The 20,193-nt window shown below is 60.9% G+C and overlaps 5 protein-coding genes across 6 annotated transcripts; all 5 read right to left on the bottom strand.

The window, feature by feature from the left end:
- Window positions 1–236: 236 nt before the first annotated feature.
- ABB37_08338 (putative mitochondrial dolichyl-P-Man:GDP-Man5GlcNAc2-PP-dolichyl alpha-1,2-mannosyltransferase) lies at window positions 237–3,152 on the bottom strand (the record flags this gene model as incomplete). 2 transcript variants are annotated; one of them, XM_015807313.1, is made up of 1 exon in its annotated part: window positions 237–3,152. In XM_015807313.1, the coding sequence occupies exon 1, from the start codon at window positions 2,583–2,585 to the stop codon at window positions 237–239; it is 2,349 nt and encodes a 782-aa protein (XP_015654262.1). In that variant the 5' UTR covers window positions 2,586–3,152. The 2 variants fall into 2 exon arrangements, with proteins under 2 accessions (XP_015654262.1, XP_015654261.1); XM_015807312.1 differs by having other exon boundaries at window positions 237–2,590.
- A 996-nt stretch (window positions 3,153–4,148) lies between these two features.
- Window positions 4,149–8,598, bottom strand: ABB37_08339 (putative leucine-rich repeat protein; the record flags this gene model as incomplete). Its single annotated transcript, XM_015807314.1, has 1 exon — window positions 4,149–8,598. Exon 1 carries the CDS (start codon window positions 8,379–8,381, stop codon window positions 4,149–4,151), a length of 4,233 nt encoding a protein of 1,410 aa, XP_015654263.1. The 5' UTR covers window positions 8,382–8,598.
- A 279-nt stretch (window positions 8,599–8,877) lies between these two features.
- ABB37_08340 (hypothetical protein) lies at window positions 8,878–10,320 on the bottom strand (the record flags this gene model as incomplete). The annotated part of the gene is made up of 1 exon (XM_015807315.1): window positions 8,878–10,320. The coding sequence occupies one exon, from the start codon at window positions 10,318–10,320 to the stop codon at window positions 8,878–8,880; it is 1,443 nt and encodes a 480-aa protein (XP_015654264.1).
- A 783-nt stretch (window positions 10,321–11,103) lies between these two features.
- ABB37_08341 (putative protein kinase) lies at window positions 11,104–13,116 on the bottom strand (the record flags this gene model as incomplete). Its single annotated transcript, XM_015807316.1, has 1 exon — window positions 11,104–13,116. The coding sequence occupies one exon, from the start codon at window positions 13,114–13,116 to the stop codon at window positions 11,104–11,106; it is 2,013 nt and encodes a 670-aa protein (XP_015654265.1).
- A 2,573-nt stretch (window positions 13,117–15,689) lies between these two features.
- Window positions 15,690–19,895, bottom strand: ABB37_08342 (hypothetical protein; the record flags this gene model as incomplete). The annotated part of the gene is made up of 1 exon (XM_015807317.1): window positions 15,690–19,895. The coding sequence occupies one exon, from the start codon at window positions 19,893–19,895 to the stop codon at window positions 15,690–15,692; it is 4,206 nt and encodes a 1,401-aa protein (XP_015654266.1).
- Window positions 19,896–20,193: the final 298 nt, after the last annotated feature.

Consider the following 20,193-nt stretch of genomic DNA (forward strand, 5'->3'; position numbering starts at 1 on the left):
CAAACAGGCTCGGGGTTGGTCTTCGGCTGGAGGGACCTGCCGCAACGTACTCGTGCGAACCAACAATACCCAAATAGATTCAAAATATATATACATGTATATATATTTGACAATGATGGCTACACGTCACAAGTACTTTCACTGTATGTTTCGCCGTATTTTGGTGGGGGAAAAAGATATAAGAAAAGGGGAAAAAACCGGCAATTTGCCTTGTGATGCTCCGTCTTGCGTGCCGCTTACGGCTTAGCGTTCAGCACGAGCGGGCGCCACACCGCGCACCGCTTCGAGATGCCGAAAGGGTAGTACAGTACCCGACACCACATCGGGGTGCGGTCGACGTCTATCACCGCGTAAGCGTCGTCTACGTGGCGGTACAACGTTCCCTCCGCCGCCAGCACCGCGCGCATCGCAGTGGTGTTGAGCAGCGAGCGGGTGAAGACGGTGTCGAGGTGGAGCTGACGCCGCTCCTGCGCGTGTTCGGCTGCACTCACGTGGGCTGGCGGCGGAAGGCTGTCGAAGACGGCGTCGCACTGGTGGATCGGGTCCTGCACGTACTGCTCCGAAATCTCTCGACTCAGGTCACTCACGTGGGCGGCGCCGCAGGTGCAGGAGCCTCCCTCGTGCCGCTGCTCCTCCGCCGTCCCTGCGTGATTCACACCGGGTGGGGCCCACAGCAGGCCGCGTTCCTCACCCGCGGCGGCCGTGACGAAAGACATAGGCAACATCCCATGAAAGCTCGACGTGCTCAGAAACTGGTAGCGGGCGTAGCGGTGGTCGGCGAAGAAGGAGGAGGGAAAGCGATACCACTCCCGGCCGAGGCACAGCGTGAAGTACGCGTTTAGCTCGTTGGTTTGCTGCGGCGTGGTGCCACGTGTTGTGGCGAATTGCCCTGTCGCGGCGAGAGCTTGCTTCTCTTCCCACCGCTGCCGCGCCGCTGCCCGCAGCACCGGGTACCAGTCATAAAAGAGGCGTTCTGGTCCGCTGTAGTACGAGTACACCGCCATCGCACGGGAGTAGGAGAGGAGAAAGAAAGCGGCGAGAAAAGCAAAGCCCGCGGCTCTGCGCCACGCCAAGACGGCGATGGAACGCGGCTGATGGGGGGAGTCGCGTCGAGGCAGTGCGGGAGGCGGAGGCGCGGTCGCCACAGGCACTGCCGTTGCATTCCCGGGGTACGTGCTCACCACCGCCGCCGGCGTCGACGCGTGACGCTCCCTTTCCACGTCGGGGAAAAAGGCGAGGCAAATCGCACGGGTGCCCGCCAGCACCATGAAGGGGTAGGCGGGCGCCATGAAGCGCTCCTCCTTGTGCTCAATGCACATCCAAAACGTAAACCACAGAAAGAACGGCGCCATGTAGAGAAGCTCCCGGCCACACGAACAACCAACGGCCGCAGCCGCGACGTTGAGGGGTGCGTGCCAGCAGCTGGGCTGCGGTGCGGGAGCTTCTGCGACGGCGGAGTGGTGCACTCGGGTTCGCGTCAGAGAAGACGCCGGTGATGTGGCGAGGAGGGCGGCGGGTCGCACCTCCCCGCTCGACGACAACCTGCGAGGTGACTCCCTCTGCCTCGGATGACCGTTGCCGTTCCGTACCCCACTGCTCCTAGATTTACTGCCAGCAAAGCGGCTGCCCGACGGCGGCGCAGCTCGGCGGACGGTGCACAACACAACAAGCGGGGCACATAGCGCCGTCACAAACATCAAGTTAAAGTTCAATATCAAGTTCTTCCAGAAGAAAAACCACGGCTCCGTACCGAGTAGGTCCGGCCCGCGGTCGGCGCCGCCAAAGATGTTGTACGTGGCCACGTTCCACGAGCTCAGCACCCACCGACAGTAGTACGGCGCATTCACCAGCAGATCCGCCACGACCACGACGACGACCGCGCCGGCAGTGGAGAGAGCGGCGTGCGTCGGAAAGCGAAGGAGGAGATCGAGGCCGATGGGAACCGACACGAGTCCGGCAAAGGGCCAGCTGATGATGCCGCTGCACACGCTGAAGAACAGCGCTAGCCCCACCGACCAACGAAGGTAACGAGGGGTGCGTCGTTTTGCGCTGCCATGCATGGACGCTGCTGGCACCCGTGACGAGGACCACGCCCCCGTGCGCAGCCAGCAGCCCAGCGCCACAAAGTTACAGATCATAGCGAAGCTCGTCGGCATCACGCTGACCGCGGCGTGCGGGATGGGGTAGTTCACCAACAGCAGCAGCAGCGCGATCATCGCCGCTTTGCCGGAGAAGGCGGACCACACACTGTAGACAAAGAACAGCTCGGCCAGCGCTGCGATGCGGCCGTTAAAAATTCGGAGGTAGTAAAACACGTCCGCGCTCGATAGGCTGGCGGCACCGCGGAGAAGCACTGCAGGCCAGGCGTAGATCCACAAGAAGAGCCACGACCGCAGCGCGTACCGCTCGCACAGCTCCCACGTCTGCTTGCCGGAGCCGTACAAGAGGTAGTGGACCGGCTCGATGTAGTTGAACGTCTCATCGCAGTCCGCCATCGGCAGGAAAGCAGAGGCGAAGTAGTGGGTGAGGCTAAGGAGCAAAAACGCCGCCACCATCTGCAGGTAGTAGCCGACCGTCTCGTACATGGTGCTGTGGCGTGTGTGGTGGTGGTGGGTGGGTGGGAGGGGAGGGGGGGGGGAAGAAAAAAGGACTATAGAGTCACCGACGCCCCCACACAGTTATGCGCATCTACAATCAATAAACAAAGCAAAGAGAAAGACGATTCACGCGGAAGATGCGAAGGTGCCAGGGGCAGCCGTGCTCACAGAGAGGTTCCGGTCCTCGAAAGCACAAGAAGACACGGGCGTACAAATCAGGAGCCTGAAAACGAATATCTGCTTACAAATCTACAAATGCGTGCAGTAGAGATTATCTGCTTTCGGCTGAAGTGCACGTCCCCTCTATCCCTTCCGGCAACGTACGGGAGTAGCGAAGGCGGCTGTAAGCGTCGAAACGCGAGACCAATACACGCAAAGCAAGCAACCACACAGAAACATTAAAAATAAGCACTAACGCGTGCGGATTCAAGACAACAATTCATCCTCTCGCCCCGAGAAAGGCACACACGCATATACACGCTTGTTGCTGCGCGAGTGACTCTTATAGTTCTAGTTTAATTTAGGTCTTTTCGCTTTCAAACTGAAGTGGTGCGCTGTGAGGTAAATGAACGGTTTGTGGGGCGAATACGAGCGTGTTGGTTTGAGGTTGTTTTAGAGGACCCACCAACCCGAAGTCACGCAAACGCAGGTCATGGAGGAAGGAAGCAAGCAAGAAGAGGTGGATACCCATACGCCCCAAGATCCAAATATGTCCAGGTTGCTGTAGAGCTAGCATCACGCCCAGTGGCCTGGTACGGCACCAGGTGGTGAAGCACGATCTACGCTCCCCGAGTCCCTTAGAAACGTCCATACGCTTCGCGTGGGAAGAGACGCCGAGCCACCTCATGGTTTGTTCGGGACTGAAAGCACTTAGGGAGAAGTACGATAGGAGTGCGCACCGTACGCAGTGGACGCGGTCGCAGATGTCCAGCTCGCAAATTTTCTCCTCGAGATGATCCCGCACATTCCCCACTCACGCTCACCGTGGGGCTCCGAAGCTCGCACCACGACTGATGCGTCTGGCACGCCTAGCGCAGGATCCCAAGAGCCCCTAATTTCCTCCTCTTTTCCTAATGCGCCTTCCGACGCGGGGTCAAACCGCATCCGTCGCTGAGATGAGGTAGACGAAGTACCGCCGCCGCGTGTACGCACCGTCCGGTGTCACACCGGACGGTTTGGGGGCGATCCATTAGGGTTTAGCCACCGCGTTGGTGTAATTAAATGGAGGTGACTATTTTTGTGGGGAGTGACGATGCCCTCCGAGCTTCGGCAAAAATGACGCCTATAAAGAGGCAATAAAGAACAAAAAAGAAAGCGTTGTCCAGAAAGGCTGGGAAGGAGATCCAAACGCGCCGCCACATGTGTTTTCACCCCGCTGAACAACGAAGAGATCACCCGACACGGCCGCCAACTTCGCGGTGGCAGGAGCCCGCTTCTCTTTCTCACCTTCTTTCCTTCTTGCCGAAGTGCATGATGCAGGAAGGAGGACAACACACAAAATCTGCGTTGGTTCCATTCGAAGATCCCCTCCCCCCCCCTCCTCGCTTCACCCTACTCCGTGACCGCTGTTTCCACCGGTGCCTCCGACGATCGTTCTACAGTTTCTGTCGTTTCCTCCTCCGGTGGGGACCGCGGCGTGACGTCGACGGCGTCTTCTGCCGCTCCTTTATCCGCGATCACCGCCTCCGCCGGGTTTGTATGCTCCGGTGGTGTGACGGGTAACGCAGATGTCGTCTCCGCCGCACGATCATCCGGCGTGTTTGACACCTCTGCCTCTCCCTCCCAGACGGCAGCCTCCGGCGAGTTCTCCACCTCCGCCTCCCCCATTTCTTCTCCGTCTGTGGGCTCTGGGCATGCAGGGGAATCCGAAGCCGTTCGGGTGACTTCCGTCGCTGCAGAACTCGCCGCTGCGTCCTTTAGTGCGGCTGTCATAGCACCATTATCTGCCATGTGGGTTGCGAGTTGCATCTCCAAACGCGCGAAGCTCAGAAGAGCGGCCTGCTGACTTTGGCGCACCTCCGCGGCGTTGTACAGCGGCATGGCGCAGGGCGGTACCTGTTCCTCTGCGACTGTCGTTGCCGCTGCCTCGATACGCTGCGCCAATCGTTGACTGCGATGCCGGCGCTGCACCGCTTGCGTGATGACATCCCTTTCAGTTCGTGATGCGTCCCACTTCTGTCGTCGGTTGACACCTGACAACGAAGACGCGGCGACGCCCATCGCGCTCGCCAGTTGGCGCAGTGGGGCCTGCGTAGAGGCTCCATTGGCCGATGCCGTCAACAGGCAATTCGGCGTCCACGCAGCGTTGCTGGTGGCAGTGGTGGTGGACGGCGGCTCCATCGCCCCCAGCAGCGCACTACTCAAAGAACCCGGGCATCCGCGCAGTAGACGCACGCGATCCTGGGCCCCGGAGAGGACGGGCGGGACACACCGAAGAGAGGCGTCACCGCCTGCGTTGACGCGCTGCAGCTGCTCGTAGAAGACCTCCCACGGCGCCGGCAGCGCAGAGTACGAGGCGGGGCGGACTTCACGCAGTCGACGCCACTCCAGAAGACGGCCCGGGGCCGGGCAGCTGGAAAACGCATGCGGCTCTGCGGTGCATCGCGTGGAGCCGTTGGCAGTGGTCGTTGCGGTGCCCGCCGGCGTATCCTGCGTGGAGGAAGCCTGCAGCTGCAGCACCGACGACGAAGGCTGCGTCGGTGTCCGACCGCCGTCGTGCGCCTCGCAGACGAACGAGTTGCGATGCTTCAAACGACGCCGATCGGCGGCACTCTCCCAGCTCTGCCTCCACATCACGTAGCCCCACAGAAGAGATCTCCTCCTATTCGCTGCACTCTTTGCTCGGGCCCCTTCTTCGTCGTCCATGACGTGAACGACGTGAAGAGGCACGAGGAAACTCAGCTGCCGTGACGCCGCACTCATCACACCGCCTAGCCGCCCTGCATGAACATTGACAGAGTTACTCATACTGTTATTAGTACTCGCGGTGCGCCGTAGCGCACTCACCGTGTTAGTTGCACGCGGCGGCGACGACACGCGCGTGGGTACCATCGCAGGGGGGGACGCGTACTCCCTCACTGTAGAGTTGACACGAAGATACTCCTGCGATGGGGCGGCGATCTGCGTCGGAGAGCTATGCGATGACGGCGATGACGCTTCGGTGGAGGCGGGCACTGTCTTGGGCGTGCAGAGGCAGTTTTGAACGAGATGGTGGGCGAGTACCTCGTAGAGCAGCAGCTGCTGCGGACTGGCGGTGACGCTGGAGGAGATCCCTGTAAGGAGGAGCAAAGGAGGAGCTCTGAGTTGCGTGTCTTCGGGGAAACAAAGGGAGTTGACTGGCGGCAGACGGTGCAGAAGGGACGCGATCACACGTGAGGCGCTGGACACTCGCGGGCGAATGCTCTTCGATGCTCCAGCTGTCGCGGCAGCGCCGCCGGTGGAAGAGGACGCGGCCGCTGTCATGCAGCCGCCGACGTTGTCATACAGCGCCGTCAGCAACTCCTGTTCGGTAAACTGCACAGGCGCGTCGTCTGCGTCCGCCGTGGTGGCTGCTGCGGCTGCGGCTGTCTTCATCACGCACGACAAGTTGTGCTGCATCGTCGCGGCCCACCGCTGCACGTTGACGACGTATACGTTCTCCCCACTGGTTTCCACCGCACTCTCAAAGGTTGCGATGGCGTCCGCTGCCGTACCGGGTGCGCAACGGTTGTCGGCGGCGGACTCGACACAATTCGAAGGGGCAGCAGCGGCGGCGACTGTTGCTGCAGAAGGCGGCGACGAAGCCGCAGAGGGCTTTTCCTCCCGCTCGTCAAGCGAGGGGCGGTCAGCACCCGCCGTTGTGGGCTTTTCTTCACGTTTTACCGACGGGCGGTGCGGTTCGCTGGAAGCAGGTGTTGGTGCCGCGGCGGCGGTCACCACGACGGACTTCCCTGCCGAGGCGGTTGCATCCGGCAGAGGTGGACGCGGCCGCTGCTCGCGCGGCGGCGACGGCGCCTTCACCACAGGTCGCGCCGGGGTTGCCACGGCGGCTTCTCTAGGCAGAAGCGACTGACTGTGTTGAGTGTTCACCCTGCTCTGTTCCGCACCGCTTCCACTCTCGCCACGCACGGCATTATGCGAAATCATCAGCTGGATAACGCCTCCGCTCTGTGCTTTCCCTGCGGCTGCCTCCATCGCAGCAACTGGCTGATCTGCAGCGAAGGAGGAGGTCGGTGCCCCGTCTGGTTGCTGCACGCGGCGCGCTGAGCTGCCACTGAAACGCCGACTGCTGTTGTCATTGGTGCTCCCGGGGCGCTCGTCTCCATACGGAGGCGGTGTGCCACGACGTGCGTGCGACGCCTCCGCAGCCCCTTCCACCCGAGCTGTGATGGCCTCCACGACAGCCGGCGGCAGGCAGTTCACGCTCAGATCCAACCGCGCCAACATCGGCAAGCACGCCCGCGACGGGAAGCTCTCCGGCACGCTTTCGATTTCGTTCCTGCACAGCCGAAGATCGGCGAGGTGCGACAGCGTGTAAATCGAACACGGAACGGAGCGCAGTGCGTTGTTTGCGGCGTACAACACGCGCAGCCGCATGGATTTGTAGGTGGTCGTCGTCTTGGTGCTGCGGTGGCCGCCCGTTGTTGCCTTGGCCTGCGTGGGGTGCGTGACAATGCGAATGCGATGCAGCTCCAGCGCACGCACGTCCTCGGCCGTCATCAGCTCGCTCAGCGCGTTGGAGCTGACGTCGAGGACGTCTAACTCCGCCACGTACGGTGAGGCCCAAAGTGGAGCCAGCGAGGTGAGCTTGTTGAAGGCAAGCCGCAGCGACCGCAGACAGCGCAGTGCCTCGACGCCCGCGATCGATGTCAACTCGTTGTGCGTCAGGTCCAGCGAGGAGACGTGCGCGTAGAAGGGAAGCGGAGTGCTGCGAGGGCCGTCGGTGGTGTTGCTGCGGGGGGACGGCGTGAGAAGCGATCGAATGCGATTTTGGCGGAGGTTCACGGCGTGCAGGTAGACCGCACTGGTGTCGCCGCTGCCATGTGAAGACACACAGGTGACCACGTCGCTGTGCGGGCTGCCTGCCCCGTCGTCTGAGCTGCGATGGGCAGCCGCTGTGTCTTCCCCTGCAAGGTGGAGACACGGCAGCACCGTCAGACCACGCGCACGCAGGTCCAAGCGTCCGCCCTTGGCGGCGGCGGACACGCGCGGCGTGAAGCGCGATGGCGCCTCCGGGAGCACAACACACACCACGTCATCCATGCGAGGAGAGGGGGCAGTGACAGCGGCGCCGAGAAGGCCGTTGCTGAAGCCCTCCGAGCCTGCAGCGCTGTCGGAGGGTGGCTGCAGTGCGTCGGGTGATGCTTGTGACGTCGACACGGGCGAGTTCGTGCGCTGCGTCTTGCCAGCGTGTCGCGCAGGGGCTTGCCGACGTGCCTTCATGATAGTTTTACCAGAGCGGACCTGCTGCCACTGTTCTTGCTGCCGCACTCGTCGTGGTGATGGCGGTGTGGAAGTGGCGAGTGGCTGGGCAGCACTCGACGCGCTGTTCCCTTCGACAGCGAACGCAGCAGCGGAGTGAGAGGACTCCGTTGTCGGGTCTCGGTGACGTGGCGGTACCGTGGCGGCGGGTGCGCCGTTGGTGGTGCGCCGCGTCTCCGCTGACCCAGCTGATGTACGCTGCCGTGCATTGGGGTTCGCGTGACGTGAGGAGACAGCGACATCAATCGAGGCCGCCGTTGAAGAAGACGAAGGCCCGTTCTGCGGGGCCGCCGCGGACGTCGGTTCGACGTTGTGGCCGTTCATTATTTGACGCTCAGTTTAAGAAAAGAAAAGAAAATGTTGTCGAGGAAAAAACGAAGACGCCTCTTTCTAATGGCAGAAATGCCTTCTCTTTAAAACTCGGTCACTGCTGCGCGTGCTTGAACTTCAACGTGCGTGTTGAAGTCAACTCCACGCTGCCGGCGGGCGTGTGCGCGGCGAAGGTTCCTAAAATAAACCTTTTGCAGACCTCCTACAATTCTGTTGTGTGTGTGTGTGTGCGTGTGTGGCGGCAACAAAGAGATTGTTTGGGAAAAGGGAAGAAGATGCGGCTCAGACAGAGACTGAAAGCGTATCGCGGTGTTCACACGCAGATGCGCTCACAAGGCAAAGATCGCCGTGATGCGCAGCGACACCAAATAAGAAGCAACGGCGCTTTATATATATATACACATAAACAATGATAATAAGTTCAGCAACATCAGCAGCATTCGGAGAAAAGGAAAAGAACCACTATATAGCAACATGGAAGACACGCCTGTCACGCCAAGCGCACGTACGCAGATGGGTGACGCTCGCAGTGGACAATCCACAGCCCCCAGAGCACGGAAGCGACGGTGAGGAGGCACTGCAGAGGGATGTAGGCGGAACACCCACGACGGCCCGAGGAGCCTGCGGCGGAAGCATCGGAGAGCGCTGTCAAAGGCAGCATAACGTACAGGAAATGAAGACCCAATGCGGCCAGACCCGTGAGAAGGGCTGTGGGCCGACGCTGCGCCAGCACGGACTCTGCCACGAGGCCAGACACAACCGGTGAGTGCGACGAGGGAGAAGAGGGCGAGGGCACCTTGGAAGCGGTGGAGGTGCGTGCACCCTGTGTACCGCGCAGTGGCGCTCGGGTGGAGGCACCGGTAGTGCTAGGATTCTCCAAGTCTCCTTCTTCCACTTCCTCCCTCTGCCCCGCTCTCTCAGTGGATGGGTGCGGCGGCGGCGGTACGCGCTCCCCTGTTGTCGCGCCTTGATACGCGAAGGCCTCGTGTTGGTTTCTCGTCCTCGACTCCTCAGGTGAACTGCGGCGGTGCTGCTGGAACGCAAGGAGCTGCGCTGCCACGTCTCTTCCTTCGCTTTTCTCGGTCGACTCCACAGGCGGTAGAGACCCCTCGTCGTCATGCCCCAAACGCGCCGGCTCCTCTTTCGCCATGGCGGGGCGCGAGGGAGCAGGCTGAGACGCGCCCCTCGTCGCATCTTCCGCTTGATGTCTTGCGGGTGTTGACGCTTCTTCACGTGTCCCTTTCCCTGCTACAGTCAATCGCTCATCCTCGCAACTCACCACCTCCGCATTCTCTAAAAGCGGGTCCTCCAGCGCCTGCGGATAGGCGGCCGCGTACGCCTGGCCTAGCATCACCGACCACGCCACCTGTCCACACGTAAAGAAGGTCTGCTGGAACACAGATTGCACCAACCGCGGAAGCTGCGCGCAGCTCGCGCTGGCGGAAAACAATTCGTCGAGCACCGCCGCTGACGCGTTCATCTGGGCTGCGCTCATCGGAATAGACAATCGTGCCTCCCACGCTTCGGCGAGCAGGGCGCCGCCGCCGACGAGCAACGACGTGCCGCCAAAGCCGGCCCCGACGGCGATGCTGAGCGCGACGAGCGGCACCCGACTGCGCACGAGCAGCAGCCCCCTCGCCCAGCCAAGTCGTTGCAGCTGCAGGCACCCGTGCAACACGAGCACACGAATGCCGCTCAGCAACACAAAATGCACCGGCAGCACCACCGCAGCCGCTGTGACATCGGTGGAGACGTGAGACAGCCGCAGAAGCCGGAAGACGGCACCACTCACGACGAGCGGCGCAAACGCCGCAAAGGAGGAAATCAGGCTAATGATGATCAGCACCGGCTGCCACGCCAGCGCAATCGCACAGAGCAGACAGTGGGGTGCGTAGAGCACCACCGTGCTGAACACCAGGAGACCATACGTCATGCGTTAGAGCTACAAGCAACAGCGCCAACCACAACAGAGAAAACAAAAAAAAAAACGGCTACGCGGACACCGCTTGCCCCGTGTTGACCGGCGCGCGTATGTCGCAAAAAGCCTGAGCGTGGAGTAAAGTAAATGTGTCTGCGGCTCTTATGGTGCACACACACACATAGATAGATTGGTAGACACACGCAACTGCCAGTGATCGGTTAGGCACCGTGGAAGAACCGTTCCAAGAGACGCAGAGGAAGAAAACAAATGATAGTTAGAGGGTGCGAAGTACAAAGACCGAGAGAGGAAGAGAGACCGCGAACATCAAGCTTTCTAAAACGCGCACCTTCGCACCGATGAGCTGAACCGTTTACATCTACCCGCTGTCACCTGTGTGCGTGTGTGTGCGTGTATGTGTGACAGACCAGTGTATTCCATCCGTTAACGTCACAGAAACAGGTGCTAAAGCTCGTTGCAGTTCTTTTGCTTCCTTCTTCGTTGCTATTGGGGATTGGCATTATTTTTATGTACGACACTCGCTTCGTACTGACTACTCCTACCTATGTATTTAAAGAAGCAGGTGATTGCTACCCCGCCATATTTATCGCCTCCTTAGAAGGTGGAAGAGCATCGGCACCTCTGCAGTGCGGTTGCAGCGAATCCACATCCAAGAACAAAGAACATACACCCACATCAATCACCTGGTGAGACTCGATCCACACCCGCTTCTACCAAACGCACACGCACGCGGCAACTCCAACGGCCTTGAAAACTCTTGTTCTTTTCTCCCTTCCCTCAATCCGCCTCATCGATGTTGTCGCTCCGCCCTCCGTCGCGTGTGGCCAGAAAAGGATGGCGCAGCGCCTCCGCAGCAGTGAGACGGTCTGCCGGATTGTACCGCAGCAGCGAGCGCAGAAAGTCGACTCCGCAGACGCCGATGTGCCGCAGGAGGAACTCCGATACATCTGGTTCCGCGTGGCCGCCTTCGTCACCGCTGCTGTTGCTGCAGTTCGTGGTCGAGGGCTGCGCCGCGACTTTCGATGCCATTCCCTGCTGGCTGCCCTCCTCCTCCAACGAGAGCGGATCGCGCGGCGAGGCATCCCCGCCGTCGCACACCCCCGCCACTTCCTCATTCGTCTCCTTTCGCTTTGCACTCCCTTCGCTGTCTGCGCGATCCACCGCGACGCCTCCGTTGTCAGCGTCAGCGGCAGCAGCTCCATCCATGCGGCTGCCTCGCGCAAGGCACGTAAAGAGCGAGGCGTGCGGTATTTGCGGGAGGTGCAACAGCATGCCGTCCGGGTAGTACAGCGGGTGTGCGATCTGGTGCCACTCCTCGGCGGACGGCGTGCCCAAGTGGCGAAACATCATGTTCAACCGATGCATGACGCAGTAGTCGTCGTGCACGACCAAATCACCGTAAAAGGAGCGCAGAGTGCCGACACTCAGGAAGAACTCGCCCGTCAGCATCTCAAAGAGAATGACGCCGACGGCCCACATGTCCACCGGAGTGCCGTACTGCTGCAGCAGCATCATTTCAGGTGCGCAGTAGACCGGCGTGGTCGGCCCGGGCGTGAGCTCCTCGCGCTGCTCGGTGGCGCTGCGCAGCCGCAGCGTGCCGATGTGGCGCGCCGAGCCGAAATCACAGAGCTTCACGTCAGGTGAGAGCGGCAGTGCGGCGGCTGCGTTCGCATCGTTATGTGGTGCGTGCTGCACTTCCTCTTCTTCAAGCCCCGGCGATCCATCGACGCCCTCTGTGGATTCCGTCACGACTCCTTCCTCTATTTCGCGCTCTTCTTCCTGGACGTTGCGCGTACGGCTGATTTGCTGCTCTGCACCGCACCCGTCGCCATTCTCCTGCTCCGACTCCGCCAGCGGCGCGCCTTTCCGGCTTCTGTTCGAGGCAACCCCATCCGCCGTCTTTTCCTCCGAGGCGCTCGCGCAGGCCGCACGCCGACACGTGCCACAATGAAGAAGGTGAAGGGTGTGTGCCAGGTCCTCGCCCGTCAGCTCGTGGTGCAGAACCACCGCATTATTGAAGAAGCGCCGACACAGTTCCAGCGGGGGGTCCGTCGAGGAGGTCGGCTGCAGCGGCTCGTCGCCATGACGCGCTGCGGCACTGCCGTTGTGGGAAGGACGGGCGTGCACCCAACAGCGCTCCTCCGCGGCATTTGCACCGAGGATTTCGTTGCAGCTGACTGCGGTTGAGTCCGTGCCTGCTGCCACCGCTGCGGATGATGGTGCAGCGGCGGACCGCGGAGGCGGACACACACACCGCAATGGGTGGTCCAGGCCGAGCGGCTCCACGAGAATGTTCTCCGGCTTGACGTCGCGATGGGCGATGCCGCGTGCGTGAAGGCACTGCAGCGCCTCCAGCAGTCCCCGCAGCACTCTGCGCACATAGGTAAGGGGAACGTGTGTCGGCGGGAGACCGTTGATTTTTCCATTGCCGTTTTCCGTGGCGCACCACGTCGGGGCAGACGAGGGCACCCGCTCGCAGTAGAACGTGTTGAGGAAGATGCGCAGGTCGAGAGGAACGTACTCGAGTACGAGTGCGGCCCGCACCTGATCGCGGGGCACGACGTGGAGAAGCTTCGCTACGTGACGAGTGCCCTGCTGCGCATGCCGCTGCACGCTCACCTCGCGCAGGACGTGTGGGTGGTTGATGGCGTCCTTGAGCTTCTTCGTTGCGATGATGCGCTCCGCCAACGAGTCCGCCTCCCCATCGATGACGCGGAAGAGCGTTCCGTAGTTTCCGCCGCCAATTTGTTCAATGACGGTGAAGCGGGAGCCGAAGTGATCGTTGCTCATCCTTCAAAGACACACCTGCGTTGGCTAAAGAAAATAAACGTCAAACCAGCGCTACGCAACGCAGTGAGCGGAGGCGAACCCCAGGATGCAGGGTCCGTCACGAGGTGGCCTCTACGGTGACAAGAACAAGGACGCGTCGCGCCGCGTCGAGCTTCGGTGCGTACCCCGCAGAATACAGAACAGACAGCAACACAAACAGAAAAGGGGAAAAAAACGTTCAGTATTAAAACAACGAAGGAGATGAGCGCCGGAGAAGTTACCTTCTTGAAATTCCGCAACGCCTTGAGTACGCACGCACACACAACAAGCGTCTCGACATCCACCTGCCACACAAAACAAGAGCAAACCACACTCGCCGAAACAGAAATGGTGAATATCAATGAGTGTGGCGCCCACCAACGAATCCCGCCCCGGAAGGAAGCTGAACGCCACGTTATGGTTAACTACTAGATGATGCCTGTCGGCAGGAGTGAAAACAAAGAGCACAGAATTTACATGGGCAACGAACAAAAATTTGGCGGAGCGCAGGGCAGCGAGCACCAAGCACGGTAAACGAAACAAAGGGAGAATAAAACAGAAGTCGAATAAAGAGGAAAAACAACCGACAGCGAAGACGAGGTGCACAGCGCCCGCAACGCAGCGTCCAAGCAAATATAAAAGGAGAAATAACGCCCACGAATGACACTTACTAAAACAAAGAAAAGGGCCGTCTTTAAGAGGTGAACGTCGGCACGACACAAAACTTTAGTGCGTTATTAAACCGTAATTTTAGATAAATAAAAATACTTATATAGATGCAGCTGTGGTCGCTGTTTCGATGCATTACAAGCGTACGGCAAGGACGCGGAAACCCCCTCAAAAGAGAAGAGAGCACCGGGGAATGGATGGATGCAAGGCGGGAGGCAGAAAATGCCACGGAGGAGCACGAAGATCTACGAGGGAAAATAAAACACACGCTGTTGTTGCTTGTAAGCCAATGCAAAAGAAAGAGAAGAGAGGAAGACGCCAAGGAGCGAAGAGCCGTTTCAGAGTGAAAAAGAAAGCCAACTTGGGGCAACAGAAGAGCCCACGATGTGCAGTCAAGCGAAAAAAGCGTCGAGGTAAAGAGCGGGAATAGTAAAAACAGGAATACTCGTGAACACCAAACTATGCAGCCTGCGGCCTCTGTGCTCTTCGCAACGCGTAACGGCGGGGGAGAACACACCAACCAGAGAAAAAAAAGCTTGTTGTATTCCGATACCATAGATGTACTTGCGATAAACACCAAAGAAGAAAAGATAGTAGCTTATGGGGGGTGGGGGGAGGGAGCAGCAACAACCGGAAAACAAACAAGCAAAGAAAACAGAGAGGCGAAATAAAGCGGGGCGCTACAATTAAATATAAATATATATATATATATATATCCGAAATTCGAACTTTGGCAAAAACAGAAAAGGAAGGGAGCAAAGAGAGGTCGCCGTGTTTGCTTTGCAGACGCTCTTCCGGCTTGAAAGGGCGCCCTCTTTTCTGCTGCTCCTCCTTCGGCGTTTGTATCGCCAGTGAAGCGGGCGAGGAGAGTTGGGAAGGAGGAACGGAGTGCACGGCGGTGGGGGAGGAGTCGGCACCACAGCCACCACGCGCGAGATCAACGTCAACAGCAAAAAAAAAAGAAAAAAAAAGAAAAACGAGAAGGGTTGAGAAACGAAAGTGCGGACCACCGCTATACGAAACGATGGCGAGACTCGTTGGACGAAGGAAGGAAGCGAAGAAAGAGAAATCGTCGGAGAAGAGATCAAACGGGGGAGCTACATGCACAGCGCTGCAACCCCTGAACAGAGGCAGGGGGGAAGAAGAAAACAAACACAGCGTGGTGTTCGTGTCAGTTCGAAACACAACAGCAGCGAAAGAGATGTGCGACGCAAAACACTGAAGCACCGCTCTGTCGTGCAAACGCCGATGAGCCGATTTACTTTAAACTTCCTTTTTCTTTTTGAAGGCTCAAAGATACTAAATAGTTTAAAAGCGAACAGAATCGAGATGACGTGCGAACACGTGTGGAAAAACACGTTGTCACACACACCCGCACAGCTTAATTAGATGGCACGATCCAGCAAAGTGAGGATTCAAACCTACGGAAAGCAGATGTTGAGCAGAGGACCAGTGGAACGGCGCAGGTGTGCAATCAAGGAAGTGGAAGGAAAAGGAGGAGAAAAGATAATGATTGAAAAAAGAACTCTTACGGAGATAGCGTACAGCTTGGAAGCAACGCTGTTGTGCCATTCTCGAACCTGCCATGTGCTTTGACACAAAGCACACACACACACACACACACTGATGCATCACACCGCCGACATCCCTGATTGATGTGGCTGAAGCATTCCCGCAAGTTGATCTCTCTCTGCCTTTCTTTCCCGCGTATGCGCGGTATATATGTGTTGTGTTCTACGTGGAGAAGCTGGCTGAAAACCAGGAGAGAAAACAAACTCTCCGTACAATTCTATGAAAGCAGTACGCCGCTTTACAAGCACAGCACTCGGTACAGTAAAGGAACATCAAAGGTAGGTGCCAAGTCCTGCAGTGCCGCAGCGAAGACGTTAGTCGTCGTCACTCGTGCTGGAGTCGTCAAAGCTGCTGTACTGTCGCACCTGCAACGCAGACCGCTGGGCCGGTGCGGCCTGACCCGCCGTCCGCAGCCCGAGCGCCTCCGCCCGCTCCGCTGACGACGACGACGACGACGTTGTGTTCTGGCCGTGGCGTGGCACGACGTATCGGGGCTCCGGTGAGCCGGCGAGGGCACTCCCCGCCGCTCCCACAAAGATCCGCCGCTCCGTTGCCCGCAGCTCCTCGACGGCACCGGCGCCGGCGCTGCGGTGGTGCACGGTGGTGGCCGCCATCTGACTCGGCGACGCTGACGAGGCACTCGTGTTTGCGGACGTCGCAGAGGGCTGTGGCGGCGCCGCGATGGGCACCTCCTCCACCTCCTCGATGTTGCTCGTCGCCATAGCCGCGCCGGCGTGGAGGCTGCAGTGTGCCGGCGCTGCGGGTGTGGAGACGTCTTCGACGACGCTGTTGTTGCTGCGACCGTCGTCGCCGTCGCCGTCGTCCTCGGCGTCTTCCTCGTCCCAGTCGTCCCACTGCGGACGTCGCGGTGCCGGCACCGAACTCCCCGCCCCTGCCGGCTGCTGCGGGTGTGGCGGTGCGGCGGCCCTTTGAGTGGTTGCCCATGCGTTGCCTCCTTGCGTTCTCGTCCCTGGTCGGCGTCGCAGCAGCCCATCGCCGCTCCGATCATCTGCGTCGTCCTCGTCATAGGAGGACTGTGCGATCAGCGCCTGCACCGCATCGCTGTCGCCGTCGCCTTCGTCATCGTTCGACGCGGGTGACTGCACCGTCTCTGTCCTCCGTACCTCCTCTGTTGCCCCCTCCTGCGCGTTTGCGGGTCGGGCGGCACTCGGCGGCGCCAGCGGTGTGTGGTCCGGTGGGGAGTCCGTCGGCGACGGCTGCGGCTGTCCCCACGCTGCGGCCATCGCGACGGTGCGACGTTGCGCCGTGGCGGGCCGCGTGCGACGACTGCCTGACGTGGTCGGCGTGACGGCTTCCTCACTTGTCAGCGTGACGGCCGTCGTCAACTCGCTCGAGGCGTCGTCTGCGTGCTCCTCCTCCTCTTCCTCTGCTGCCGCCCTCGCCCTCGTTGACTGCGGCCGCAGATCCTCCACCTCAATATCGCTGTCCGACGACGCCGTGTCAACGGTGGCGAAGCTACGAATGACAGTTGGGTGGCTCGTGTTGACAGGCCCCGGCGCCGGCACGGAGGACGACACGACCGGTGCGCTGAGCTGCTCGACCGTCTCGGCCGCACCGCACAAGCTCGCGATCGCCACCGCGTGCACGCTGGGCAGCCCAGTCCTCTGTGGAGACCGCACGTAGGACTTCACGTTGGGTTGCAACGCGTCAACTCTGTCGTTGTCGTCATCGTCGCTATCGGGAGGTGAAGAGGCTGTGCCGGCGGCGGGCTCAGCGACGGAGTGCAGCTGCGCCACCTCTTCTTCCGCCGGTCGCACGGAGGAAACGCCGCTGAGGTGCGACGGGGGCCGCTCGACGCTGCTGTCTTTGCTCCCGCCGTTGGTGCTGCTCGACGAGGCGCGCTGCCGGTCCTGCTGCGCCTGCAGCGTCGGGGCCATTTTTGTGTGGCTTGCCACGAGTGGCGGCGTCACCGCGGCGCTCGTCGGCTGCCGCGGCTCGATGGCAGCGGTGTGCGGCGAAGACTGCTGGCCCGTACCAGTGGGAACGCGCGCGGAGGGTGAGGAGGAGTCCGCCTCGGTTGTGCGTGCGATCTCGGTGCTGGCGGTCTGCGCCTGCGACCCACCGAGTTGGCTGAGCGTCGGATCTCGCGGCTGACCAGCTGCGGCGAGCTGCACCTCGCGTAAGGTCCGCATCATCTCCTGCAGCTGCAGCAGATCCTGCTGGAGTCGTTGCTGCACGGCCGTTAGTCGTGCCACCTCCTGTCGCACCGCGCCGAGCTGCTGGTGATCGCCACTCTGCCCTTCGGCGTGGAGAGAGAGCTGATCCACGTGTCCACGTAACGCTTGAAGATCTTCCTCGAGGGTTTGCAGGCTGCGCTGCAGTGCCGACGAGGTTTTCTGCAGCGACTGAACCTGGCTCGGCATGTCGCCGCTCCTGGCCTGCACCTCCGTCACGGTGCTCTCCACAGTGCTCACCCGCTCCGACACGCGCGAGAGACCCTCGCTTAGCGCAGACAGCAGCTGTCGCTGCGACTCGCCTACGTGACGCTGAATGGCGTCGTTCAAGTAGTCCTGCACTCGCCCTCCCATTTCTTGAAGCTTCCTCTCGCACTGCGCCAACTTCTGACCGAGACGCTCCGCATGCGACTCGCTTCGTTCGAAGCGCTGTGCCACGTTGTGCTCCAACTCCGTCCGCGGCCCCACCACCTCCAGCACTCGTGCCTCCGCCTGCTGCAGCTGATCCTCCTGCTGTTGCAGCTGCCGCTGCATCTCCAACCCCTGCGTCCGCAGGCTCTCCGCTGCTGCACGCACGGCGGTGACCTCCGCCGAGGCGGACGTGAGAGCGCGGTCCACATCGTCGACGCGCCGCTCCAGCCGGCTCACCTCCGCCCGTGCGTCGCTGCTGACCTGCTGGGCCCGGGTCGCCGTCGCATGCATCACCTCCGCTCTCTCCGTCATCTCCCGCTGGGCTGTCTGCTGATCCCTCGCGTGCTGTTCCTGCTGCTGCCTCCACAGCCCTAGGCGGTTCTCCTGACCCATGATGCGCTGTTCGAGCTGCGTCATGAGCTGCCCGTGTCGCTGCACCACCCCTTCACTCACCTCATACTGGGCGCGGATCTGCTGACAGTCGGCCTGGCAGACCTCCATCGACTCTTGCACGCCCTGCACCGCCGCGACGCCTCTCTGCATCGACTTCTCGCAGCTGGAGACGCGGTTGCTAAACTCGCTTACCTGCCGAACTGTTTTATCCGCCAGCTGCTCGGCTCGTTCACAGAGGGCGCCGGTGGCGTCCATGCGACTCTCGAGCCGGCCGGCCTGCCGCTTGCACGCCTCCACCTCCGCCTTCAAACCCTCGGCGGTCGACACGGCATGCAGGTTGGACTCCACCGCGAGGAGGCGCGCGTCGCGGTCGCTGAGGGCGTGCTCAACCTTCTGCGTGCGCTCCAGCGCACCGGCGGCCTGCAGCTGCGCCCGCTCGGCAGCGTCTTTGGCGCCCTGCACGGCGGACTCCATTCGGTGGACCGTCTCGTAGGCGCCGTCGGCCCTCCGCTCCGCCCGGTCGATGCGCGACGTGGCGACGGCTTCCTTCGACTCCAGCGCGTGCAGCCGCTCCGCTGCGGTCGTCGTGTTCAATCGACACTCCGCCTGGCAGCTGCGCACGCAGTCCGCCACTTTTTCTTCTGCGCTTTGCACCGCTGCCCTGCACTGTCGTAGCTCCGCGCGAAGCTGCTCGACGGGTTCGGTGGCCGTCTTGATGAGGGCGGCGGCGGACGACTCCCACACCTCCTGTACCGCCCGCTGCACCTCACCGCGCATGCGCTGGCCGTCCTGTCGCAGCGCCTCTCGCGCCTCCTGCAGCGCCCGTTGGTCCGCACGCCGCATCTCGACCAGCCGCAGCAGCTCCGCGTCTAGCCGCTGTGCGAGGGCCGCCCGCTCCTGCTCGAGCTGACGGCTGCAGTCTGCTCGGGCGGCGGTGCTCTGCGCCAGCGCCACCTCCACCCGCTCGTCCATCTGCCGCGATGTTTCCTGCAGCTCCTCGCGCAGCTGAAAGCGATCGGTGTCGCGCACCTTCGCAGCTCGCACGGCCTCTTCCAGCTGTCGCCGAAGAACCACGCAGCTCTCGTTGCTCTCTCTCCACTGCGCCGTGAGCTTCTCCTCGACTTCGGCCACATCGGACTGCAGGGCGGAGTCGCGGCGATGCACGACGACCATCACCTCCTCCTTCCACTGCTTCCCCAGCGCCGCCAGGGTGTCGTTGCGGCGGTCGCGCTCAGCGGCGAGTTCGGCGCGCAGTTCAATGAGCTCTCGCATCGCGCGACTCAGCTGACTCTGCAGCTCTCGAACGGTGGACGCTTCTGGCACGGCGACGCTGTGACCGTTGCAGTTCGGATCCTGATGCGCGGCGCGACCGTTGTGCATGTCGTTGTAGTCTATGGTGCTCTTGTATGCGTACGCAGGTGTGGGTTTCTTTTGGCTGCGGACGTGGCGGGGTTGGGTGAGAACCTCCTCTGCGGCCTGCAGGATCTCTAGGGCAGACCTGGAAAAGGAAGTCATTTCCATTTTTGGTGGTGCGCTCCACTTCTAAAAGTTGATGTATCGTGGAGCGAACACCGCGATCTGTACGTGAAGAGAAGGAGGGAGGGAGGGGGGGGGGGAGCCGCACCTTCTAACGAAAGCGATCCGATTGGCGTATTTCGTGAAGGTGCCTCAAGCCCCGTTGTACGCGCTGCAATGAAGAAATCGACTGCTGCTTGGCGGTTCCTCTCAGAGAGAGTCTCTTCCTTGCGTGATACGGTGTGCTGACATAGTTGAAATGAAAAGCAAGCAGCAGCACCAGAGGAGGACATAATGGAACAGG

This window comes from Leptomonas pyrrhocoris, assembly GCF_001293395.1.
Source record: "Leptomonas pyrrhocoris isolate H10 chromosome Unknown, whole genome shotgun sequence".
NCBI classification, from domain to species: Eukaryota; Euglenozoa; class Kinetoplastea; order Trypanosomatida; family Trypanosomatidae; genus Leptomonas; species Leptomonas pyrrhocoris.